At 35.4% G+C, this 27,640-nt stretch overlaps 1 protein-coding gene and 1 pseudogene across 5 annotated transcripts; both read left to right on the top strand.

Annotated features, from left to right (window-relative positions):
• The first annotated feature begins 1,117 nt into the window (after positions 1–1,117).
• On the top strand, positions 1,118–9,247 carry LOC121765305 (cell division control protein 48 homolog C-like). 5 transcript variants are annotated; one of them, XR_006042811.1, is made up of 12 exons: positions 1,119–1,942; positions 2,648–3,201; positions 4,745–4,897; positions 5,269–5,397; positions 5,491–5,589; positions 6,401–6,484; positions 6,567–6,631; positions 6,739–6,940; positions 7,300–7,422; positions 7,504–7,606; positions 8,757–8,863; positions 8,973–9,247. XR_006042811.1 is itself a non-coding variant. In XM_042161400.1 (11 exons), the coding sequence occupies exons 1-11, from the start codon at positions 1,487–1,489 to the stop codon at positions 7,573–7,575; spliced, it is 1,872 nt and encodes a 623-aa protein (XP_042017334.1). In that variant the 5' UTR covers positions 1,341–1,486; the 3' UTR covers positions 7,576–7,749. The 5 variants fall into 5 exon arrangements, 3 of the variants coding, with proteins under 3 accessions (XP_042017332.1, XP_042017333.1, XP_042017334.1); XM_042161400.1 differs by lacking the exons at positions 8,757–8,863; positions 8,973–9,247 and having other exon boundaries at positions 1,341–1,506; positions 1,572–1,942; positions 7,504–7,749; XM_042161398.1 differs by lacking the exons at positions 8,757–8,863; positions 8,973–9,247 and having other exon boundaries at positions 7,504–7,749.
• A 3,727-nt stretch (positions 9,248–12,974) lies between these two features.
• LOC121763472 lies at positions 12,975–27,560 on the top strand (annotated as a pseudogene).
• The last annotated feature ends 80 nt before the right edge of the window (positions 27,561–27,640 follow it).

Below are 27,640 nucleotides of genomic sequence, written 5' to 3' on the forward strand. Positions count from 1 at the left end.
CACATCCGTGCTCGTTGGCAAGAACACGGATGGGGATGCTCTAAGGGCACTGGGAGTCGTGTGCCACATCCTTGTCATACTGTGACATTATTCACTATTGTCCTATAGTCTATGGATTTGCGAAAATTATTTATAATTTAGCAAATGATAAATACCATGCGATCAAGACATTCAGCTGCTTGATGATGTCATTCAATGCATTTAGTTAATCATGTCTATAATTTTAGATATATAATGTCGAAATATTTAGATAAATGATGGAATGTTTTGTCACAAGATAAATATGAAAAGTGTCAAAGTTATGATATAATTGTTCATTTTTTAAATTACGGGATTGATCAAACTTTATGGATTTTTTGACGGTTTGTCCTAATTATGTAAGGAAATGGAGGGGTTTCTAACTCTATATTTGCGCATGTCTGAGGCACTTATCGTTACTACTTGCATTGTTTGGTATATCACGAGAAAATGTAATGTCTAACATTTGTTACCAACCGTCGATTACATAACTCTTTTCTTTGACCCTAGCAAACATAATTCCTTAAAATATCATAAACGTTTCACAATTGCTCAAGTGGAATAAATTTTTTGCCGATAATATTTGTTTTGGTTCAATTTGGGAAATAACAAACAAAATGTAAGTTTATTATATTTCAGACCAATTTTAAAGTTTGTGAAAAATACTCCCTTCGTCCCACGTTACTTGAGGCGTTTTTTTCGGCACAGAATTTTAAAAAGTTGTGTTTAGTGAGTTAAATAAAGTAGAGAGGAGAATAAAGTAAGAGGAAGAGTAAAGTAAAAGAAATAATAAATTAGATACGAAAGGAAACTATTTTTCGTGAAGATATTTAGTTCTGACGTTATAAAACTATTTTTCGTGAAGATATGACAAATTTTATGATTTTAGAGACAAATATCATTTTATTAAAATAATTATTTTTCGCAAACATTTCAAAATGATGAAAGGAAACTATTTTTCGTGAAGATATTTAGTTCTATTCAAAATGATGAAAGGAAACTATTTTTCGTGAAGATATTTAGTTCTGACGTTATAGAACTATTTTTCGTGAAGCTATTTAGTTCTCACGTTATATTCAATTTATTTACCGTTTATTAATCTCAATTTTTACTTAATAAAAGTATAAAAAAATATCTCACACTGCAACTTGCAGTGACCTAAACATGGCCTCCGGTCACCGGGAAAAGTTGAGCATGGCCGGATTAAGCGACCGCATCGCCAGGTCTCTCCTTGAGTGTCATGACCAAACTCTGCGCTGTCTCATCGAGCCCGCCGCCGCCGGAGCCAAAAACCTAAGCGACGCGCAAATCGTGCAGCTCATCTGCTCCACCTTCCCTCTGACATTCTCCCGCTCCAACTGCAACCTCCTAATCGAACGCGTCGCGAAAATATCTCCGCTCTCGTGCAGGAGAGAGAGCGCCGGGGACGAGCCAGCAGCGAAAAAGCCAAAATTCAACGAGAGTCAGAATGCGAATCGGCAAATTGAGGTAGCTAAGGCTTCTGCTTCAGCTAGTTATTCTGATTCTAACGGTTGGGAACTTGATTCTGCTAGGAGTTATAGATATGGTGGTGATGGGTGGGATACGGATGCTAATGGGGATAATATGGCTATAATTGGGGGTTTCGTGCAAGGAAATAAATTAGGGAATAACATGAGAGAGCTGAAGAAGAATGAGGATAAGTGGCCAATGTTTAGTGACATTGGTGGGAGGTATTCTATGTTGGAGGTTTTGAAAAGAGATGTGATTGCGCCGATGCACCAGTTGAAGGTACTGCGTTTCATTGGAGGCAAACCTTCAACATCAATTCTGTTACATGGGCCACCGGGCTGTGGGAAAACCATGTTGGCTCGAGCCATTGGCAATGAGGCCCGAGTACCGTTCTATGAAACATCTGCTGTTGCGTTGAAGTCTGGAGTGTCAGGTATCACGATTTATGCCAAGTTTGCTGCATTGTGCAACTTAATTATGCATTTTCTGTAATGTTGTTGTTGGAATATGAATTTCTATTGAAGGCGGTTTATTTAGGGTTTCATTGTATGACATAATTATGTAAATTGTGTGATGTGTTTGGCGGAATGCTGCTGTCTAGTTGGAGGAACTGTGTCATATGGCCTATGTTTGCAAACTGTTTAATGCTTTTGTTGGAACACAAATGGCCATTGAATGCAGCTTATTAAGAGGGAATGCTGGTGTCTATTGCGTGCAGTTATTTATAGGGACTGCAATGTTTGACTTCTCTGTGCAAAGGTGTGATGTGTTTCGTTCATGTGTCCTAAGAAATATGCGTGGGTTATATACTACTCTTGGCTCTTCTATATGTGATTGGGATACCTGTTTGCAAAATTGAATGTTTGTAGAATTGTATGCAATTAAATACAGCTCAGTTGGTTTCACTCTCTTATATATTGCTGTGCTCACCATATCGGAAATCACATGAGTGCAATTAATCCAGTGAATCAACTAAATGCTTAACTTAGGCTTACTTTTCTACTTGTTCATATTTGTTATAGGGGCTTCCTTTGATTCACTAAGCTTTCTTACTTCTCTACAGCCTAATCTCTAGATTTTTTTATAATTCACTTTGTTTCCATTTCTTTCCCATTTGACTTTTTTGAACCATGTTCAGGTATCCTAGAGTTGTTCTCCAGAGCATACAAGAACGCACCATCTATTGTGTTCATTGATGAAATTGATGCATTGACTTCAGAAACGGAAAGTTTGTGGCAGTGCCCAGCAAAACAGTTGATGGCTTGCATGAAGGAATCTGTGAATGCCGGTTCTGATTCTGAAAGATCTAATAGTGGACGTGGTGGCTATGTGCTGACGATTGGAGCAACCAATAAACCTAATGCTCTTGACCTTGCCTTAAGGCAGCGGTTTGATCGTGAATTTTATTTAGATGTTCCAAAAAATCATCAACGGCATGACATTTTATCAGTTCTAACAAGTAAATATAAGGTCGATGATGATTTTGATTTGAAGGAGTTAGCTAGGTTGACTCAGGGTTTTGTAGCAGGAGATTTGGTAGAACTAGTAAATAAGGCTCGTATGATTTCTTTTAATTGTGCCATTCACTTGAGAGCTCACATAAAGGGCTTTAAAGATGGGTTTGAAGCTTATGGGATAGCATTTTCAAATGAAGAATTGGAGAAAGTCAGATTGACCCGGGACAGTATTGATGTAATCCTATTCTTTTACTCCCTACAAGTTGGTAAAAAAAAATTGAGTATTTGATACACACTGTATTCATGCCTTCTCTGCATACTTCTTTTCAAATTTAATATTAAGTTTGTTAATTATCCTTTCTTAATTTGAGTAGGACTTAGGAGTCTTTAGTTTGTAAGAATTTTGTTTCAAGTAGGAGTCTTAGTAGAGTCTGTTTCTCAGTTTAAAGCCTCCAGAAATTTAGACTATAGGAGAGTGTTGCTGGCGCGAGTTGTGTGTTGCCCTCCTTGGAGGTGTGGCCTTTTTGAAGGCATTATCTTGTATCATTTTCTGTTAATTTATATTATACTCCCTCTGTTGCATGTTACTTGAGTCTTTTCCATTTTGGGTTGTCCCATGTTGCTCGAGTCATTTCCATTAATGGCAAAAAATAACACATTTAATCTCTCTTACTCTATTCTTTCCCCTACTTTTATTTTCTCCTACTTTATTTTCCCATACTTTATTTTCTCTCGTACTTAACCGCTAAACACCACTTTGTTAAACCTCGTGCCCAAAAGAAATGACTCAAGTAAGTGTGACAGAGGTAGTGCTCTTTAGGGTATTTTTCTTCTTTGTTCAGTGGTTTTGTTGTGTTCCTTAGTTTCTGTAGCCGATTATCCATCTTCTCCACCTTTATTCTATCAGTAGTGATATTTGATTAATTTATAATTTCCCACGTTTTGGTTTCTTATTTTGGTATCCTAAAAAGAGTTTTTCCCTCTAAAAAACTATACCTCATTTGTCTTACTTAACAATACTAATGTGAAAATATGAGAAGGATCTATTGATGTGTGATGGCAACTAGATAGCCAATCCTGTCTAGGCTTGTTGGTCAGTGATCTGTTACACCCTAACTTCTTTAGCTTTTCTCATTGCGTTAGTTGGTTGGATTGTGCATGGTTTAATGCTTTTAGGTGTGATATTGTTTTGCTAAATTAAAATAGGGTTTCACCTTGTCCGATTAACATTGCCTTTGTTAGGAGTAAAGGCTCGAGACTAATGAACAAGAAGATAAACGAAAAGGGGAAGGAACTCAATATAACTAATCAAACTGGAACAAGAAATAATCCTCACGAAGGAGGCCACGGCTACGCCGTCTAAATTCTGATCTCTCCAAAAGATCCTTTTCACCACTTAAAGAGCCTCAATATATAGACTTACAAAATGAGAGAAATCTGCAACAACTTAATTCAAAATTCAAATCTGCTAACAACTAACTAATTAAAGAAGTAAATTAATAAATAAAATCTAATCAAATCCTAACTAACACTGACTAAGTACGCATCTCTTCTTTATCAGCCTTATCTAGCAACCTTCTTTTCATAATGTATCTCTCAAAATTTCCGAATCCCTCCTGCAACTAGATCGATTGTTATGGTTAAGTTTTGGCATATCCATGGAAATACGTATGAACTTTATATATTGGCTATCCTATATGCATTATGATGGAACCTAAAATTAGTTAAAACTTCCTACCTTTCACAATCTGGCTTAATTGAAAACAAACTTATGGCAGCAGGCTATTGAGACGGTTTGGCCATCTGCTGAAATGGAAGAATTTTCCACCACACCATGTACAAACTGGGATGATGTTGGAGGCCTTCAATTGTTGAAATTAGAACTGGAACGCCGCATAGTTAAGCTTATAAAGTTTCCACAAGTTTATGAGGTAGCTCCCTTTTCTTTTTGTAGAGCTATTCTATATTTGAAGGCCTTCGATTACTGTGAGCATTACCATCATATAGTTAAGCATATATAGTTTCTTAACTTCATAAGGTAGTTTCCTTTCCTTTATTGATAGTAGATTGTCTCTTTTAGCAATTGGCATCTTAAGTTTTTACTTGCTTGCATTATCAAGTCTTCCTGTATCATATTTTTGCTCTTCTGCCAAATTTGCACAATTTTACATCATATATCTTGTGACTAGTCAGCTGAAAATCATAGAGAATAAAAGCTTGGTGAGATAAGATTTGCCAATTATCCTTTTTCTTGCTCAACTCTTGGAGCTTAGCATTTTCTAAATAACCTCATCTTTTATAGTCTCTTTGGGAAAGTGGGGTGAAGAACTTTCCAACCTCCTTTTTCCTTTATGGTCCTTCGGGTTGTGGAAAGACATTGATTGTCGATGCTTTGGCTAAAGAAGCAGGAGCGAATTTAATGCATATCAAGGTGCTCTCTCTTTGGTAACATTTGATCTGAATATTGTTGGTATTCATTATTGATCATTGATTCCTTATTGTGTTATTTTGATTCTCCATACAGGGCAATGAACTATCAAAGTTTGAGTGGAGGCAGTTGATGGTGAATAATATTTTCAAATGTGCAAAAACTCACCCTCCATGTATAGTTTTCTTTGATGAGGTACTTCCGTTTTACTTTGTTCCAATCTTGTCGATAATGGTATTATTCCTAATGGTCATTCTTAACATTAGCCCAAATTTTGACCCTAAGGTAACTTTTTAGCCCAAGTATTGCTTGTACTTATCTCCATTATCCACTTATTACAAGCAGAAAATTATTAGTACTCCATCTGTAACACTATAAGTGAAACATTTCTTTTGGGCATGAGATCTAAAAAAATGGTGTTTAGTGAGTTATGAGTAAAAAGAATAAAGTATTAGAGAGAATATAGTAGATAAGTGGAGATAATAAAGTAGGAGATGGAATAAAGTATGGGAGAGTAAAGGTTTGCTCTTTACTAAAAAAAGGAAATGACTCACTTTTAGTAGGACGGCTAAAAAAAAGGAACACAACTCACATATAGTGGGAGTGGAATACCTGAGCAGCCTTGTAAAGAAACTTATTATAAATTACATGTAATGTAATCAACCTAATAAAATATTGAGATAGTATACATAAAGGCTTTGTGGTTTTCTTTGTATTTGAACAAGAAAAAAGAGACATCAAGCCATTCCCAAAAAATGAGATGTTCACTTAGATTTCCTTAGTTGTTGATACAAAGTTCTAACATTCCTTAAATTGCTAATTATCTCTGGTCTTTTTGTTCTTTATCTCCAGCACTAGTGTTTTACAGGTCTTAGACATGGTGTCCTCTCTTTTCCTTCCTTTTCCAAATATATCAGCTAAAACATGCTCAACTCAAATGCTATGTATGTCTCAGTGTTCATTAAATGATTTTGATCTCTTATGGCCAACATCCTTTTTCTATAAGGTGGACGTGTTATCCCGAGATGATTTCACAGACGAAGATCTAGAGGAGGACGAATATTTATGGAAGTCATGGGAATATAGATCGGTCCGTAAAATGCCACTTTGCAATTTATGTATTTATTACTTAGCTATTTAGCTTATATGGATGATAATATCTTCTATTGCAGATATGGGCCCAAGTCAGTGATTTAAAAAAAGAATCGCGTGTTTATGTGATTGTAACATCAAGTAGGTATGGGGTTCTTCATGGTTGCAAAGGCAGAAATATTTCGCTCAAAGAGTTTATCCTCGTTTCATGGGCCCTTATTTGGCATCTCTTACCTTGCTGACATATTGCAGGCCAGAGATTCTGGAGCTTATCCCGCTCATCAAAGATGATTTTGGTAGGACTTTGTATGCTCCTCTTCCTACTCCAGAAGAGAGAGGAGAGATATTGAAGATTCTTGCTCGAAACAAGCCAATAGATGTCGAAGTGGATCTGATGGCTCTAGGAAAAGACGCCGCTTGTGAAAATTTCAGTGGCTCTGATCTATTTGCATTGGTAAGTTTCATTCTTGTCAACTCCTTTTCAATGACGGATTGTTATTGTTCTGGTTTTAGCTATAATAGCTGCGTAGGTTAAGCAATTAAAAGGAATAAAAGGGAACATTGCACATCTTTTATGTGGTAAAATTTCAAATATACTCCATACTATGGGTATTCTGTTAATTCTATCATGAACTATCGATGTAATATTAGTTGACCAATTTGCAAAGTCGACAGTTTAAGATTGTTCTGAAAAATGTGATAATTCATGTTGTCCATTTAGTTCAACATCAATATAGTGTTTTGGCAACGATTTTATCTCGGATGTAGTAAGAGGGAAATACTGATAAGCGGTAAATGTTCTTAAAACAACAGATGACAGAAGCTATTAAGTTCGCCATTGATCGACCGGCATTGTCCTGTGGGGGTAGCATGACCATCACAAATGCAGATTTTGAGGCCGCGCTAGCTAAAGTCTCCCCTTCTCTCTCGACCGAGGTGCTGCTGGTTTGCTTCAATGTTTTTCCCCCTTTATTTACTCGTTTCTTCGCCTCACGTCTTTGATATTTTTGGGTCCAGGAACGCAACAAATGGGTGCTACACGCGAAGAAGATTGATGTTGTTCATGGCGCATCTGCGATGGACTGGTAGATTTATGTCCACTAATTTATGTGTGCATGAGGTGAGTTTCCTTCTCGTCTTTTGTAGCATGCTAGTAACATCTTTAAAATGTTGAAGACCTCTCATATTTATTGAGATATTAGTAATTTTGTTAGTACTAGACTTGTATAAATATAGTTTAGTGCTTTTTTGCGTTTCCCATAATCTGCAGTTTTGTTACTCACAAATGGACGAGTGAATAATCTTAGTTTTATTTTCTCAAATATAAAGGGTCTTTAAATTTACTTTATTCGGAAGAATGGTGCAAGTGAGACAGATATTCTTAAAGATGTGGTTAATGGTTAAATGAAGAACATAAACTTGGTAGAAGTGAGTGGGCAGAGCAAAACAAACCGATCTGAACCCTTCATAATCTTGATCCGTGCTCGGAGAATGTTGTATGCTTGTTTCGCGTCCTACGTGGAGTTTTGTTTTGTTTTTGGGCAAAATGGTCTCTTTTGTGCTCAGTTAGACACGAAATGATAGTTGCAAATGTTTATGATCGGATAAATATCATCAACGATATTATAAAACATTTCGTAGCAACGACCGTTGAAGAAGCTCGTGGTTGAGAACGTTGATGTTGATGTTGGAACCGACAATACCAAAGAATGTATGTCAAATATCATAGTTGCTGGTCGAGTGCTTCTTTTATGATGATTGGATGTGTGCATTGTGGCCTTGTACACATCTATCTCTCTATATTGTTGGACAATTTTTCTGTTTACAATGCATATAATCGATGCTCCCAAATATGTAGAGGAACAAAGGAAGTCATGACCTACCTCGTATAAAAGGAGCAGTTGATGATATTATTGGGATGTCAGTGACATTGTGTTTTAATTATTTCCTCGGTTCCACTTTAAGTATAACATTTTTCTTTTTTTGGATGTCCAATTCTAGGTTAGGGAAAGATTATTATCTCTAGTGTATTAAAAAATAAAATCTGATTAGTACTATTCCATTATATATATATATATATATATATATATATATATATGATAGTGATCAAGATATAACTAATCTTAAGTGTATAATTAGAGAACAAATCTCAGCCACACATCTTAATGGAATAAATATTATTTATTTTAATAATATAAAATAGGCCAAGGGTATTTTTGGAAATTACATTATTTCTTTCCAAATTTCTACCTTTTTATCGATATTTACAGAGAGAGGATGACTGTGGCGGCGAAGGTAGCGGTTGAATTGGTGCCTCACCCTGTCAAAGAGCAGCTCCCCGGCATCGATTTTTGCGTCAACAGCAATCCTTCATGGGGTATCCCTCTCTCTCAATGGCTCGAAGTACTCCAATTGCAGAAACAGAGCTTTCAATTGAACTCGCATATTGATGATCATCCCTAATTAATTTTAAAAAACTAATGCAGGTGAAGTTGTGATTCTAGGATTTCAACATTACTTGGTAATGCTTGGAACTACTGTGATAATTCCTACCAGTATTGTTCCTTTCATGGGTGGAGGCAATGTTAGTATTTATTTCTAATCAATTTCATTAATTTCGCCTAGATGGCGGTCAAGCTTCGAACGCGACATGTGTTGTGGGACAAGTCATTTTAATTTTTTTTAATCCAAACATTTGTGTATTTAAAATTTGTACGCGTGTACAATTCACAATTCATCCCATAGTAATTCTCCGTCTGTAGTTGGATCCCTCAGCTAATAGTTCTTATACTATCAATTATTGGAGTCAAATTTTCATCCGTATGATAGAATAAACATAAATCAGAAATAAAATAAAGTGATTTGAGCAACAAGCATAAAGCACAAGTGTTTAATTAACAAGTGCGATCATAGCATGATTTTACTTCACTCTTGTTTACAAAACACATCACTCTTAGCATGATTTTACTTCACTCTTGGTTACAAAACACATCACTCTTAGCATGATTTTACTTCACTCTTGCTTACAAAACACATCACTCTTAGAATGATTTTACTTCACTCTTGCTTACAAAACACATCACTCTTAGCATGACTTTACTTCACTCTTGCTTACAAAACACATCACTCTTAGCATGATTTTACTTCACTCTTGTTTACAAAACACATCACTATTCGCATGATTTTACTTCACTCTTGTTTACAAAACACATCACTCTTAGCATGATTTTACTTCACTCTTGTTTACAAAACACATCACTCTTAGCATGATTTTACTTCACTCTTGTTTACAAAACACATCACTCTTAGCATGATTTTACTTCACTCTTGTTTACAAAACACATCACTCTTAGCATGATTTTACTTCACTCTTGTTTACAAAACACATCACTCTTAGCATGATTTTACTTCACTCTTGCTTACAAAACACATCACTCTTAGAATGATTTTACTTCACTCTTGCTTACAAAGCACATCACTCTTAAAATGATTTTACTTCACTCTTGCTTACAAACCACATCACTCTTACAATGATTTTACTTCACTCTTGCTTACAAAGCACATCACTCTTAAAATGATTTTACTTCACTCTTGCTTACAAAACACGTCACTCTTAGCATGATTTTACTTCACTCTTGCTTACAAAACACATCATTCTTAGCATGATTTTACTTCACTCTTGTTTACAAAACACATCACTATTCACATGATTTTACTTCACTCTTGTTAACAAAACACATCACTATTCGCATAATTTTACTTCACTCTTGTTTACAAAACACATCACTCTTAGCATGATTTTACTTCACTCTTGCTTACAAAACACATCACTCTTAGAATGATTTTACTTCACTCTTGCTTACAAAACACATCACTCTAAGAATGATTTTACTTCACTCTTGCTTACAAAACACTTCACTCTTAGCATGATTTTACTTCACTATTGCTTACAAAACACATCACTCTTAGCATGATTTTACTTCACTCTTGTTTACAAAACACATCACTATTCACATGATTTTACTTCACTCTTGTTAACAAAACACATCACTATTCGCATGATTTTACTTCACTCTTGTTTACAAAACACATCACTCTTAGCATGATTTTACTTCACTCTTGTTTAAAAAACACATCACTCTTAGCATGATTTTAATTCACTCTTGATTTCAGTTTAGTTTTCAACATACTTATAATTTTGTTACGTAATTTTCCAATGATCTTCTCCGAAAACAAGAACCGCTCAACAAAATTTGTACGACATGATTCCTATTTCCCATCTTCTATATTTATACGAATATATGATAAGAAAATCGAATAAAAAATCAATCGGTTTTTTTCGTCCAATCAATTAGCAATTCCATCAGTCATATTAATATTAATAAAGCAAAACTGAAAAAGAAAAAACAAACCGTAGACCCTCTGAATTCTCCCACACTCTCCACTCTCCATCTATATAACTTAACTGAACTTGCCAAATTCCAAAAGCGAAAAAAAAGTCTGCTAAATCATCCGATCCAAAGAAGAAAATTCTGGTCGCCTCCGACGATGAGAGCAGTGACTACGAAGATAACTCTGAGCCCAAGCCTGCGCGAGAGGAGAGATCGGAGCAAGTCATATTCCTTCGGCGGAGCGCCAGCAGCTGCGTCGAGGTGAAGAAGACCAACGGATTTTGGATTGAATTTGCAATGACGTAACCTAATTTTAGCTGTCAATGACCATTATACCCCCACTTTGTTATTGTGGAGTAAATTTGTGTAAGAGAACTAATTTCTCCTTTAAATTCTAAAATTGCATGTATTAATACTAGCTCTTGATTTTCTTAATCTTGTGCCTGTGATTTGTTCTCTAGTTATGTAGTCAGTGAACACTTGCCATAGATCATTACTATATATATATATATATATATATATATATATATATATATATATATATATATATATATATACACACACAAAGAACAAGTGCATTAGGGTGACAACCAATTTTAAATTGAAAACGTCTCACCAACCTCGTGCTGTCACGTGGCACGTAGCATGCAAAATTATAAATGCTAGTCTACTATGCAATATATATTAGTAGGCATTATAAATGGATTTCCGCATGTTGCATTTTAAATATAGACGGATTGCATTATAGATTATTTAGATTTGCGTTATAGACAATATAATTTTTTCTATAATACAAAATAAACTGTTTATAAAAATAGAATCAGTCTATATCTAGAATGCAAATTAAACAATACTCCATATGTTACACTGTAATGTAAAACTAAACAGTATACTCCCTCCGTTCATGATAAATGTCTCACATCTGACCGACACGAGTTTTAATAAATTATTTGACTTTATTTAGTAAAGTAGGTAGAAAAGGTTAGTGGAATGTAGGTCTACTTTTATATATTAGTTTTATAATAAAATGTGAGTGGAATGTAGAGTCCTTCTAAATATAGTACGGAATAAAATTGAAATGTGACATTTATTGGAAGACGGACGAAAAAGAAAAAAAATATGACATTTAATGGCGGACAAAAGGAGCATAATGCAATCCCCTATGTTGAAAATGCAATTTGTGGATATCCACCTACAATGCCTACTAACGTAAATTGCATTGTAGTATTTATAATTTTGCATATTACGTACCATGTGGCAGCACGTGGTTAGTGGTACGTTGTCATTTTAAAATTAGTTGTCAAATTAATACATTTCTACATAGATTTTGTTTTGTATTTTCACAACAACAAATCTATTCTACCCGTAATCCAATTGCATTGTTAATCGGGACTCGTGTTTTAGTGTGGACGTGATATAGCATGATAATTAACTTATGATAAATATTTTGGGTCAAAAGTAGTATAGCATGTGGTTGCTATTAATATTTGATTTATTTAGAGTTAGGAGCAATTTTTTATTAGTAAAATCTTGATCATGTCATTTATAGCATGTGGTTGCTACAAATGAGTTTTTATGGAAAAAAAATTGTATGTTAAATAATAGTAAATGGTAAGGTTAAAATAAGAAAGAAGAATAAAGTAGAGATAAAAGGTGAATAAATTTTGAAAATGGATCACCTTATCTTCGAGCATTGACAATGGAAGAGTCGAGACTGTCATTGGCATGAGATCAACCCCCCATTGCTGATCGGCCCTGAGTCCTCTCCCCCAAATGCCCGTTGGAACGGCTTTGGCAGATGGCACCTGGCCGATGATCTGCCCCCCATTGCAGAAGAAGGGCCGATCATCGGTCTTCAACGCGTAATTTTTTATTTTTAATTTTTTTTATTCCATAACTTATACCCCCTCCCTCCCGGTTAAGATTACACATTTCTTGGCCGGCACGAGATTTTATGAGTTATTGGTTAAAGTGTTTAATTGGAGAGAGAGGTTGGGTGTAAGTATTAAAATAGAGAGAGAAAGAAAGATGAATATTTTATTAAGAGTGAGAAAAAATGGTTGAGTATATTAATTGGAGAGAGAAAGTTTTCAATAAACGAAATGTATCATCTTTGTTGGATAAACTAAAAAGGAAAACGTGTCATCTTAAGCGGGACTGAGGGAGTACTATAAATACATCACATTTATTTCATTTCCCGCGCCTAACATATTTTATTCCCTCGTTTTTCTCTCAACTTTTTCTCTGACGAGAACCCATTTGTAGCCTGCATAGTACAAAGCGTGCTGGCGAACAACGCCGGCGAGAACGGCAGCAGGAGGCGGCTAAATTATCGCACACTGCAACTTGCAGTGAACTAAACATGGGCTCCGGTCACCGGGAAACCCCTATTTCCGGCGAACAATTGAGCATGGCCGGATTAAGCGACCGCGTCGCCAAGTGTCTCCTTCAATGTCATGACCAAACTCTGCGCTGTCTCATCGAGTCCTCCTCCGCCGGAGCCAAAAACCTCAACGACGCGCAAATCGTGCAGCTCATCTGCTCCACCTTCCCTCTGACATTCTCTCTTCCCAACCGCAACCTCCTAATCGAACGCATCGCGAAAATCACTCCGCTCTGGTGCAGGAGAGAGAGCGCCGTGGACGAGCCAGCAGCGAAAAGGCTAAAATTTGACGAGAGTCGGAACGCGAATCGTCAAATTGAGGTAGCTAAGGGTTCTGCTTCAGCTAGTCATTCAGATTCTAACGTTCAGGAACTTGATTCTGCTAGGAGTAATAGATTTGGTGGTTGTGGGAGGGATAAGGATGCGAATGGGGATAATATGGCGATAATTGGGGATTTTGTGCAAGGAAATAAATTAGGGGTTAGCATGAGAGAGGTGAAGCAGAATGAGGTTAAGTGGCCAATGTTTAGTGATATTGGTGGGCTGTATAATATGTTGGAATGTTTGAAAGAGGAGGTGATTGCCCCGATGCTCCAGTTGAAGCTACTGCGTCACCTTGGAGGCAAACCTACAACCGCAATTCTGTTACACGGGCTACCGGGCTGTGGGAAAACGATGCTTGCTCGAGCTATTGGCAATGAGACCCGAGTGCCATTCTATGAAACTTCTGCTGTTTCGTTGAAGTCTGGAGTTTCAGGTATTGCGTTTTATGTCAAGATTGCTGTATTTTGGAACTTAATTGTGTATTTTCTGTAATGTTGTTAGAATATGAATGTCTATTTAGAGGGATTGCAATTGCATCTGTGAAAATTTTGTGATGTGTTTGTCGGAATGCTGGTGTCTATTGAGTATTGAGTGCAGTTATTTAGAGGGACTGCAATGTGTGGCTTTTCTGTGCAATGGTGTGATGTGTTTTAACTATTGTGACACGAAAGCATATGTTTTGCTTATGGAGTCTTATTTGTTTAAAAATTGCATATATGGACGTCTGGGTTATATACTTATATGCTATCTTGTTTTTTCTACTTATATACCAGAAACAGCTCAGCTGGCTTCACTCTCTTATACATTGCTGTTCACCATATTGGGAATCACATGAGTGCAATTAATCTCAGTAAATCAACTAAATGCTTAACTTTGGCTAACTTTTCTACTTGTTCATTTTTATTAAAGAGGCTTCCTTTCACTTCGATTTCTCTTTCTAAACCACTGTGTCACTAAGCTTTCTGTCTTCTCTCCAATTTAACTCTATATTTTTGTATAATTCACTTTTCTATGGATTGTGTTTAATCGAATTAATCCTCAACCATCATACTTTGTTTGCATTCTTTCCCTTTTGACTTTTTTGAACCATGTTCAGGTATCCAAGAGTTGTTCTGCAGAGCATACAAGAATGCACCATCTATTGTGTTCATTGATGAAATTGATGCATTGACTTCAGAAACGGAAAGCTTGTCCCGATGCCCGGTAAAACAGTTGATGGCTTGCATGAAGGAACCTGTGAATGACGGTTCTGATTCTGAAAGATTTAATATTGGACCTAGTGGCTATGTGCTGACGATTGGAGCAACCAATAAGCCTGATGCTCTTGACCTTGCCTTAAGGCAGCAGTTTGGTCGTGAATTTCTTATAGCTATTCCAAGAGAATATGAACGGCATAACATACTAACAGTTCTAACACGTAATAATAAGTTTGAAGATGCTTCCGATCTTGGGAAGGTAGCTAAGTTTACTCAGGGTTATGTAGCAGGAGATTTGGTAAAACTAGTAAATAAGGCTCGTATGATTGCTTTTAGTGATGTCTTTTATCCGATAGCTTTCAGAAGGGATTTTGAAGACATGTATGAAGCTATGGAAGATGAAGAAATAAAGGAGTTCAAATTAACCTTGGACTGTTTTATGGTAATCCTATTCTTGTACTCCCTACAAGTTGGTTAAAAAGGAATTGAGTATTTGATACGCATCTTATTCACTCTCTCTACAGACTTTTTTTCTAGTTTTTTTAGTTTGTTAGTTATCTTTTCCTAATTTGAATTGGTTTAGGAGTCTTTAGTTTTTTAGAATTTTGTTTCAAGTAGGAATCTTTAGTAGAGCCTGTTTATCGGTTTCAAATCTCCAGAGAATTTTGTTGTTGCAAGCTGTGTGCTTCTGCCGATTGCCGATTGTTGCCCTCCTTGGAGGTGTGGCCCTTCAGAAGCTGTTCAATCATTTTCTATTCATTTATGTTATACTTCCTCCCATGTTACTTGAGTCGTTATCCATTGTTATGTTCCATGTTGCTTTAGTCATTTCATTTCAATTTATGGCAAAAAATAACACATTTAATTCTTTTACTTTGTTCTTTGTCTTACTTTATGCTCTCTCCTATTTTTTTCTCTCTTATACTTAACCATGAAACACTATCTCTTAAATCCCATACCCAAAAGAAATGACTAATGTAACTAGCGCCAGAGCTAGTACCCCCTCTGTACCACTCAAGATGTCCACATTCTTGAGTGGCACGGGATTTTAGGAGGAGTTGTTAGATGAAGTAAGTAAAGAGAAAAAAAAAGTAGTTGAATATTTTAATGAGGGGGAGAGGAGAGAGGGATTTATTTCCAAATATAGAAAGTGGACATCTTGGGTGGGACAAACAAAAGGAAAGGTGGACATTTTGAATGGAACGGATGTAGTACTATTTTAGAGTCTTTATATTTCCCTTTTAGTTGGTTGTTGTGTTCCTTATTCTCTATAGCCGATTATCCATCTTCTCCACCTTTACTCCTATCAATACAGATATGTGATTAATTTATAATTTTCCACTTTTTTGTTTCTTATTTTTAATATCCTAAAAAGTGTTTTTTCTTTTTTCTTCTAAAACTATAAGTACAGACCATTGCACCCCTTTTCATTTGTGTTACTTGACAAGAGTAATGTTAAACATGAGAAGGAACCATTGGTATGTGATGACAACTAGATATCCAATTCTTTCTGGGCTTGTTGCCTTGTTGGTCAGTAATATGTTACAACCTACCTTCATGCTATTCTATGTGGCGAGCAGACGAGAAGTGTAATATATAAAAACCATCATTCTGTTTGGTTTGGAGGGTGAGGGTCTAGGGAATGGAGCAGGGGAGTACGTGCCTTGATATGTGTATTAACCTAGGGCATAGGCAGATTTGTGGATAAACAATAGGCATATGGAGGGGTTTCATTTTTGCTACACTTTTCAAAATTCTTCATGTTTCTTATCATGTATAGGCATTACACATGTATGTTTGACAAGATTGCCGTTTTTCTTCTTTAAAATAAAGTACCTTCCCCTAACTTGAGTCTGGTGTTGGTCTTTTTGTTTCAACTTCTTTAGTTTATCGCATTGCTTTAACTGGCTGGATTATGCTCGGTTTAAAGCTTTGAAGTGTCATAAGGCTTCTATCTTGTCCAACCATCAGTCCTTGTGTAGCTACCTTCTTTTCATAGTGTCCGTCTCTCAAGTTTTCCAAATTATCCCTGATAGTAGATTTTTTATTCTTGTTAAGTTTTGGCATAGGCATATCCCTTCAACGAGATCTTTTGTTCATGTTAAAACTTTCTACGTTTCACCATCGGGTATGATAATTGAAAACAAACTTATGGCAGGAAGCTAATGATAAGGTACGACCATGTGCTGAAATGGAAGATTTTAACCCCACACCATATAAAAACTGGGATGATGTTGGAGGCCTTCAATTGTTGAAATTGGAACTTGAACGCCGCATAGTTAAGCTTATAAAGTTTCCACAAGTTTATGAGGTAGTTCCCTTTCCTTTAGTTGAGCTGATTTATATTTAGAGGCCTTTAATTACTGTGAGCATTACCATCATATGTTAAGGATTATATAGTTTCTTAACTACATAAGGTAGTTTCCGTTCCTAATTTATTGATAGTTGATTGTCTCATGAGTCGTGACTCTAATTTAGCAATTCCGATTTGGTATGTCAAGTTTCTACATGCTTGTGTTATCAAGTCTTCCTGTATCATATGTTTGCTCTTCTGACAAACTTGCACAATTTTACATCATATATCTTGTGAATAGCCAGCTGAAAAATCATTGAGAGTAAAAGCTTGGTGAGATGAGATTTCCAGATTATCCTTTTTCTTGCTCAACTCTCCGAGCTTAACATTGTATCTTTTATAGTTTCTTAGGGAAAGTGGGGTGAAGAACTTGCCGACCTCCTTTTTCCTTTATGGTCCTTCGGGTTGTGGAAAGACATCGATTGTCGAGGCTTTAGCTAAAGAAGCAGGAGCAAATTTCATGCATATCAAGGTTCTCTCTTTCCTAACATTTGATCTTAATATAGTTGGTAACCAATATTGATCATTGATTCCTTATTGTGATAACTGATACTTTTTTTCTCAATATAGGTGGATGAACATTTGAATTTGACGTGGCCCGAGGTGCTTATGGAAAATATTTTCAAACGTGCAAAAAGTCAGCCTCCATGTGTAGTTTTATTTGATGAGGTGCTTCTGTTAATCTGTTTTACTTAGTCCCGAGCTTGTTGATAATGGTATTATTCCTACTGTGTAAAAACTCACCCTCCTTGTAAAGAAACTTATTATAAATGACATGCAATCAACCTAATAAAATAGAGAGATAGTATCCGTAAAGGCTTTGTGGTTTGCTTTGTATTTGAACAAGAAAAAAGGGACATTAAGCTGTTCTCAAGTAATGAAATGTTCACTTAGGTCTCCTTAGTTGATAAAATGTCCTAGCATTCCTGAAATCGCTAAGAATTATCTCTGGTCTTTTTGTTTCTTTGTCTCCAGCACTAGCATTTTACAGGTCTTAGATATGGCGTCCTCTCTTTTCCTTTCTTTTTCCAAATATGTTGGCTAAAACATGCTCAACTCAAATGCAATTTATGTCTCGGTGTTCATTGAATGATAAAGATCTCTTATGACCAACATCCTTTTCCATCAGTTGGACCTACATAATCTCACAGACAAAGATCTAGAGAGGGACAAAGATGCATGGAAGTCGGAGATATATGATCTGGTCCGTAAATGGCACTTTGCAAATGTTGTTTTTGCTATTAATGTATTCATTATTTAGCAAATCTACGTATTAAGCTAATATGGATGACAATATCTTCTATTGCAGATAGAATATTATATCAGTGATATAAGAAAAGAATCGCGTGTTTATGTGATTGTAACATCAAGTAGGTATGGGGTTCTTCATGGTTGCAAAGGCAGAAATATTTCGCTCAAAGAGTTTATCCTCGTTTCATGGGCCCTTATTTGGCATCTCTTACCTTGCTGACATATTGCAGGCCAGAGATTCTGGAGCTTATCCCGCTCATCAAAGATGATTTTGGTAGGACTTTGTATGCTCCTCTTCCTACTCCAGAAGAAAGAGGAGAGATATTGAAGATTCTTGCTCGAAACAAGCCAATAGATGCCGAAGTGGATCTGATGGCTCTAGGAAAAGACGCCGCTTGTGAAAATTTCAGTGGCTCTGATCTATTTGCATTGGTAAGTGTCATTCTTGTCAACTCCTTTTGAATGACGGAAATTGTTATTGTTCTGGTTTAGCTATAATAGCTGCTTAGGTTAAGCAATAAAAAGGAATAAAAGGGAACATTGCATATTTTTTATTTGGTAAAATTTCAAATATACTCCATACTATGGGTATTATGTTAATTCTATCATGAACTATATATCGATGTAATATTAGTTGACCAATTAGCAAAGTCGACAGTTTGAGATTGTTCTTAAAAATGTGATAACTCATGATATATTTGTCTAATTAGTTCAACATCAATATAATGTTTTGGCAACAATTTTCTCTCAGATGTAGTAAGAGGGAAATACTGATAAGTGATTAATTTTTTTAAACAACAGGTGGCAGAAGCTTCTAAGTTCGCCATTGATCGACCATCATTGTCCTGTGGGGGTAACATGACCATCACAGATGAAGATTTTCAGGCTGCGTTAGCTGAAGTCTCCCCTTCACTCTCAGCCAAGGTGCTGCTGGATTGCTTCTATGCCCCCCCCCCCTTATTTACTCGTTTCTTCGCCTCATGTCTTTAACATTTATGGGTCCAGGAAAGCAAGAAATGGGCACTACATGCGAAGAATATTGATGTTGTTCATGGCGCATCTGCGTTGGACTGGTAGACTTATGTTAACTTATTTATGTGTGCATGATGTGAATTTCCTTCTCATCTTTTGTAGAGTGTTAGTAACATCTTAAAAATGTGCAAGACTGGGCTAAAATATGTCAATTTGGATCTAATCTATATGTATTGACACATAGTAGTACTATGTAATTTTGTTAGCACTAAACTTGTATAAGTATCGTTTAGCGTTTCTTGGCTTGTTCGATAATCTCCAGTTATTGAGAATGTTGATGTCGATGTTGGAGGCGAAGATACAGAAGAAAGTATGCCAATTCTATAGTCGATTGGATGTGTGCACTTGTATCCGTGACTAGGTCCATGGGAAAGGGTGAAATTTTAACACTTAGCGTAGCTTCAACGATTTGAAAATTCAAATTTGGTTAAATATCCCTTTAGCCACAAATATAGAGCATATTTATTTGCTTTGGATTTATTTAGCCACAAATACATATGCTCTCTATGAGCTGTTTTGTGAAGCATCAGCCATCCGCATTATACTTGATCACCTTTTGCATTTTAAGGTTTGTCATTTTGAAATTGTTGTTATTGTCTAATTTGTCATTTTTATCTAATTGGCTGAATATTGTGAAACGAGTTTATATGATATTATCTGTTTTTTGATATGTTTTTCTATTCTGTTATGTGCTATTTTTAAACCCATATCTCTCTTTATCTCCAATGCTTCAATATTCAGTAGGTAAATTTATGTTATTCTTTCAAGAATTATTACAGATATATGGATGAGATTAGGTAGAAGATTTTTCCTCCACAATCGTAATTGGTGATTTGATTAAATAGATGGGCATGATTAATTTTCATGCTTGTTAAAGATTTGTTCATAATAATTTAATTTCTGTCAATTCCTTTTAAGTATTTGTTTTTACTTGAGTTAAAGGTAAACTATTATAAAAGGAAATATAATTATTCTAGCTAATTTTACAAAAAAATAGATAATTTTGTTCTTTTAATTAAATATTCACCAAATTTTTTTTAATTTAATTTCGAATGATATAAAATTACGAAAAATATTATTTGTATAACATTTTTGTTAAGACATTGCCTCAAACATTTGGGGAGCATAGCTCGATGGTCTTGAATCTTTAAAATGGCCGTATATTAAATTGCTAAAATTTATGATTTCTGATTGAATACAAATGTTGTCAACTCTTAATTCGTTGTATTAAGGATTGAGATTGGATCCTAATTTGGATAATGTTTTTGTTTAACAGTCTGCAGAAATCATTGGGCAATGGGCTACTTCAATTAGAGGTTCAGCAAGATTATGTAAGATTTTATTTTTATGTTTATTTCTAGCACTAATATTTTTTAATTGAAGTTTTATCGAACTTATGTCTTGAAATATAATTAGCCCAATTCAATAAGGCTGTTTTATTCAATAAGACTATGCAGCCTAATCAAACTATGTTTGGAAATAATAATAATAATACTTTTATATATTTATCATTTTCCATTAATCCCGAATAGAGACTATGGCCATTAATTTATTTATTTTTATTCCTTTCACCAAATCTATTTTGAAATCAAAATTAAATTACTATTTCATTTTTCTTTTTTACCAATCTATCAAATATTTTTAGATTTTTCATGTATTTATTTTTTGGAAAGTGAATGGATGGGCAGATCGTCACAGTGTAGTGTTTAACATTACTATTCTTTTCTCTTTTTTTTATTTGCTTGATTGAGAGATGAGTGTTTAACATTACTATTCTTAGTTTGCTTTAGCATATCAACTTTGGAGTTTTTCTTTTGCGTAACAATATAGAAGTTGCCGTAAAAGGAACATTATCAGTTGGCACACATTAGTCAATAAATGTATGCTTTCAGCAACAATCAAAATTAATCTACTTTTTATTGATTATATAAAGAGATTGATACTGTATAAGTGGACAATATATCTCATTTTCTCACTAAATAAAAACATAATCATGTCTGCTTTTGAAGATTGGATTATTCCTTTATTCAATTTTTTATTTTGGTTAAATGCTTATTTGTAGTTAAGTAATGAATTAGAGATAATATATAACGAAAATTTTACTATGACTTTATACTATACCAAAATGCATTGGCGTAAAATTTTTTATTAGTCCAAACATATTATCAAGTGATATTCTAGTTAACTATAATTACAAAAATAAAAAAAAATTAAAAAAAAAGAGAAGATAGTGGATATGATATTTTTGCAATTGAGATTGACTAGACATACCACTTCGGCAATATAATCAGATGACTAATTTTTCACTCGTACTAGTTTATATGACCTAATGTACATTTTTACGAAATAATTGACATATTTCAATACAATAATCATTTTTCGTAGTTAATAATCTACAAAATTTTAGTAACAATGCTAAGTTGCTAATCACAATCTATGAAGACATTTGTGACAACTAAATATTAAGTTGAAATTAATTTGGTTGAGATATTACATCTAATCAATTATAAAACGTTGGTGAAATTTAAACTTGATTAATACTTGCAGCAACAAACACTTACTATGGTCGTCTAATATTTCTACGCATGGTTTCTTATAAGGTGATCAATGATGGTTACTCATTTATTTATCTGGAAATGTAGAAATTTTATTTTTTTTAATTAAAAACACCCGTTGTGGGCGGGGGGTTTAGGCAGACCCCCAACCTGTGAAAATAATTGAAATATAATGTTTCAAAAACATGATCTTAGCCTAAAAGTGACTAAGATCCAAAAAAGGAGCATGAAGAAGTAAATCGGAGTTCCCACAAGCCGGGATCCTCCACCTATCATCAAAAAGTTATGAACTAAATAATCAAACAGGAAGATCGAATAAAACATAAGGTAACCCAACATGTGAACCGGATCAATCCACATCTCTGCGGCGGAAGCAGAAGTTAGGATATTCCAGCTGGTCCATCCTAACCAGCGCCTTCAGATACCGAGGCGCAGAGATTGGATCGTAGTAAGTAAGGGCTGGGGTCTGAACCCCCCTACCTGCAAGAAAATCAGCTGCTCGGTTCCCTTCTCTGTAGATGTGTGAGAACCGGACATGGCGTTGAGAAGTCATACTCCGGATCAAAGCCATGTGATGTCTAAGATCCGTAGCGCCAAGGTGTTAGAAACTTAAATGAGAGATGTTTTATCAATTTAGCTGGACTATTTTATCATATTTTTATTATTATATATACATATATAACAGGTGGTGTTAGATAATGGATTGCTCCAACTTACATTACAAAACCAGGAGGCCATCTCATTGGTATACGCTACAATGGACTCGACAACTTGCTTGAGCTCCATAATCCACTGCTAAATGGAGGGTATACAAAATACACACACACAAATATAGGAGTATAAATTTTAAGTTAACACAAACACGAATTATTGATCATTAATATAATCCAAATGACATATGTATATGCAGGTTTTGGGACCATAATTGGAGCAAGCCTGGCACTTCAGGCACCCGAGGAGAATTTGATGTGTATGAAATTCTAATACTTGAACATTATATGCATATGCTCGAAAATAATAAAATTAGTTAGTATATAAAAAATATATGAATCAAAATCACCAATGTTTGGGTGTAGTGCTAATGGAACAGATTTCCAAGTTGTGGTACAAAATGAGGAACAAGTAGAGCTATCCTTCACTAGAAAATGGGATGCTTCCATGCTAGGGCAGCATGTCCCTTTGTCTATAGACAAAAGGTGCCATTTTTTCAACCTTTTTTCATCTATCTCTATGTCTTGATTTTCACATTATGATGCTATATTATGCTAATTTGTGTGGTGATTCTAAGGTTCATAATGCTGCGCGGCTCGTCTGGTTTCTACTCGTACGCCATCTACCAACGCGATGAGACCATGCCAGCATTCTACTTGAACGAGGCCAGGATCGCCCTCATGCTCAACATAGAAAAGTAGCACTCATTTCTTGCAAATTCAATTTTTTTAAAATTACTCTGTCCCTCCCACTCAAAGCAACACCTTTTGGCACAAAATTTTATGCAATGTTGTTTAGTCTAAAGCAATGTTTTAAAAACCGGACCGGACCGGCCGGTTCGGCCGGTCGGACCGCGAACCGGTAGGTAGTCCGGTCTGGCTCACCCCTTTAAACCACCACTGTATTGAACCGCCGTGAACCGGTGGAACCGACCGGTTGGACCGTGAACCGGAAACCGGTTTTCTATTTATTTAAACACCTTTTGGCACAAAATTTTATGCAATGTTGTTTAGTCTGAAGCAATGTTTTAAAAATCGGACCGGACCGGCCGGTTCGGCCGGTCGGACCGCGAACCGGTAGGTAGTCCGGTCCGGTTCACCCCTTTAAACCACCACTGTATTGAACCGCCGTGAACTGGTGGAATCGACCGGTCGGACCGGTTGGACCGTGAACCGGAAACCGGTTTTCTATTTTTTTAAAATTTTTTTTTAAAATTTGTTGTTGGTAGAGGTTGAACTCATGACCTCTCTTCTAGTTAAGAAGACCTCTACCACTCCACCACATGAGCTTATTGAACAATTTGAACATTAAATATTTTTATACATTAACCATTAATTTTATCTACAAAAACTAATAATTCATTTTAATTTTATTATTCTTTAATATAATTGTTAATTATAATATACTCCCTCCGTCCCTGAAAATTTGTCCCAACTTTCCTTTTTCGTCCGTCCCCCAAAATTTGTCCCATTTCACTTTTACCATTTTTGGTAGTGGACCCCACATTCCACTAACTCATTCCTACTCACATTTTATTATAAAACTAATATATAAAAGTCAAGTCCACATTCCACTAACTTTTTCAATCCACTTTCCATTACATTCCTTAAAACCCGTGCCCGGTCAAACCGGGACGAATTTTGGGGGACGGAGGTAGTATATAATTATCATCCTTTATATTTGAATGATGCTCTACTTACCACCTATATTATTATTAGTACCATATAAGATTCATTATTTACTATAAATAAATATTTTATATTACATACTTAATTTATATACCCTAGCTATTGACATTAATGAATAATCTTATCTAAACTAATTAATAAGTACTTAATTCGTATTTAATTATATATTATTTTATGAAATAAATTTTCTTAAATTAATATAAACATTATCTATTTTAATACATGAAATATTAAATTTTTTATCTAGACTAACTAATATTAAATATATATATCTGAATATATTTACTAAATTTTAATATTATTTATATCTATACATCACTAATTATCTATAATGTTTAATGTTTTGTGATATATTATTAATGGTAAATCATTTACTAAATTTAATATATTTTTATATATATTTGCAACAGTAAAACGGTTAGACCGGTGGTTCGACCGGTTGGACCGGTTGAACCGTGAACCAGTAACGTCGTCGGTTCGCTTGCCGGTCCGATTTTTAAAACATTGGTCTTAAGTCACCTTTCCATAGAAATGTGTCAATTTGAGAGGGACGAGAGAGTACATAGATATGATGTTAACTTGTTGGGGTCAAATGCTAGGTTTGTGTACATGGCCATGTCAGACGACAGGCAGAGGCGTCTGCCACGGCCCGAGGACCATGTCCCTCCACGGGGAAGGGAGTTGGCATTCCCAGAAGCAGTGCTCCTAGTTGATCCAATAGAACCAGAATTCAAAGGAGAAGTAAACAATAAATTTAAATCTATTTTGTGACATTTTATGTTAAACTAGTACTATATATTCACTAACACTCTAGCTAGAATGATGTTTTTGTATACATAAATAGGTGGATGATAAATACCAATACTCATGTGAAAATAAAGACAACAAGGTGCATGGATTGATATGCACTGATCCCACAATAGGGTTGTGGCAAATCAGCCCAAGCAATGAGTTCAGGACTGGAGGGCCTATCAAACAGGACCTCACTTCTCACGTCAACCCGACCACATTGGCCGTATGTTCGTCTATTCAGTCTAAAACTATCAGCCTATCATGCATGTTTAATGAAAATCTCCTCAAATCAGAGTGCCTGTGTTTATCTTGCAGATGTTCGTGAGCACTCACTACGGAGGGGAGGATCTAGTGGTGAAGTTCGGAGAAGGGGAAGAGTGGAAGAAAGTTTTAGGACCAGTTTTTATATACCTTAACTCAGTGCCTGATTATACAAATGATAGTACTTCCTTTTTGTGGAGTGATGCTAAAGAGCAGGTTTATTGTTTGTTGTCTTTTCTCATTCATTTATTTATATGAAATTGAATCCTGTATATATGAGTGTGTGGATGCAGATGAAGAGAGAAGTTGAGAAATGGCCATATAGCTTCCCTGGTTCAGAAGATTTCTTACATGTAGATCAAAGAGGGAGTGTTTGTGGTAGATTATTTGCTCAAGACAGGTTAGTTGGATTTGGTCTTAGGATAATAAAAAGATTACATATTTGGAACTCTTGAATTGTTACTATAAATGTAAGGTACATTTCTGAGGGGAAAATAGCAGCAAAGGGTGCTTTTGTGGGGCTGGCTCCACCAGGAAAAGATGGATCATTTCAAAAAGAAGCAAAAGTATATACTACTACTACATATTTTAAATAATTAATGAATATCTATATAAGATATATTCCCTGTTTTTGAAATAAAATGGTGAATAAAATAGTTTTATAATGTATTTTCAGGGATACCAATTCTGGGTAAATGCAGATGAAGATGGTTATTTCAAGATTACAAATATTAGGCCTGGAGTTTACAATATCTATGCATGGATCCCAGGCTTCATTGGTGATTATAGATGTGACAAAGATATAGTTGTGGCACCAGGTTTAAAATTTATTTAATTACTATTTTTTTTAAAAAAAATAACTTGATGAATTATTAATCATAGATTTAATTTGGAATTTCAGGCAGTTCAATAGATCTGGGCGATCTTGTGTATTTCCCTCCAAGAAATGGAGCAACACTATAGGAAATCGGCATCCCGGATCGATCTGCAGCAGAGTTCTACGTTCCTGACCCCGACCCTATGTATATGAACAAGCTACTTGTAAATCTCCCTTCACACAGGTTAGATATAACTAATTTACGTTCACAACTTAGCACGTTATTATCGATGCATGTCACGTGTACTTGAGCCTATGTTTATCACCAAGTAATTATTTAAATTTTCGAACTAGCACGTTATTATCAATGCAGGTCATGTATGCCCGATTCTATGTATGTCAAAGTGCTACTTATAAATCTCTATTCGCACAAGTTAAATTTAACAACTAATTATATATTTTCGAACTGGCATGTTATTATCAATGCACGCCACGTGTATATACACGATTATGATGCAAATTAATTCGTAATCACTGCAGGTTTAGGCAGTATGGGTTGTGGCAGAGGTATGCAGATTTGTACCCAAATCAAGACTTGGTTTACACTGTTGGCACTAGTGATTACAAGAAAGATTGGTTTTATGCTCAAGTTACAAGGTGCACTTTCTCAAACTAGACATATTTTGCTACTTTTCATGAACTTTCTAGTTTTGTAACATGAAAATGTAACAGAAAAATTGGAGAGAGTGCATATAAAGCAACAACATGGCAGATAAAGTTCGAACTGGACGAGATCGCAGAGAGTGGGAAATACACATTGTGGATCGCTCTAGCATCTGCAACTTTCTCCATACTAGAGGTAAGTTAAGGCATTGGCAATTCTCTTTATCTCGTCATGTGTACTATTCATGAGTCTTACTCGTCGTTTTACCTTTCATCACTCGTACTAATATATGCAACTTTCTCTATACTAAAGGTGAGTAATGTATAGCAGCTTCCCAAGGGGATTAGGAACGATCTCGTTCAATAAAGCGTACTTGATACACGAAAGGTTGATTGCAGGTGAGGGTGAACAAGAATGGGCTAGGCGAGGCGTTGTTTTCAAGCGGATTAATTGGAAGCGACAACGCAATAACAAGGCATGGGATACATGGACTTTATTGGCAATTCAGTGTGGAGATAGAAACATCTCTTTTCAACAAAGGAGATAATAACACAATATACCTCACACAAGCTAGAAATTTCAGTGCTTTGCATGGAGTCATGTATGATTATGTTCGACTTGAGGCTCCTTCTCTCACCTCCATCTAACTGGCTTGAAGGGACACAGAAAAAGAGAAATAAATGTTCTAAATTATCTCCTTTATTTCTTATGTTTTGAGTGAACACTAATAAAGTAG

This window comes from Salvia splendens, chromosome 14 (genome assembly GCF_004379255.2).
Source record: "Salvia splendens isolate huo1 chromosome 14, SspV2, whole genome shotgun sequence".
In the NCBI taxonomy this organism is placed as follows: domain Eukaryota; kingdom Viridiplantae; phylum Streptophyta; class Magnoliopsida; order Lamiales; family Lamiaceae; genus Salvia; species Salvia splendens.

Excerpts from the sequence above, each read along its gene's own strand:
- LOC121765305 (XM_042161398.1), top strand. The coding sequence starts at position 1,183 with ATGGCCTCCGGTCACCGGGAAAAGTTGAGCATGGCCGGATTAAGCGAC. Across the intron at positions 3,202-4,744 it reads TGACCCGGGACAGTATTGAT|CAGGCTATTGAGACGGTTTG; the intron begins GTAATCCTATTC and ends AACTTATGGCAG. Across the intron at positions 5,590-6,400 it reads GTATAGTTTTCTTTGATGAG|GTGGACGTGTTATCCCGAGA; the intron begins GTACTTCCGTTT and ends TTTTTCTATAAG.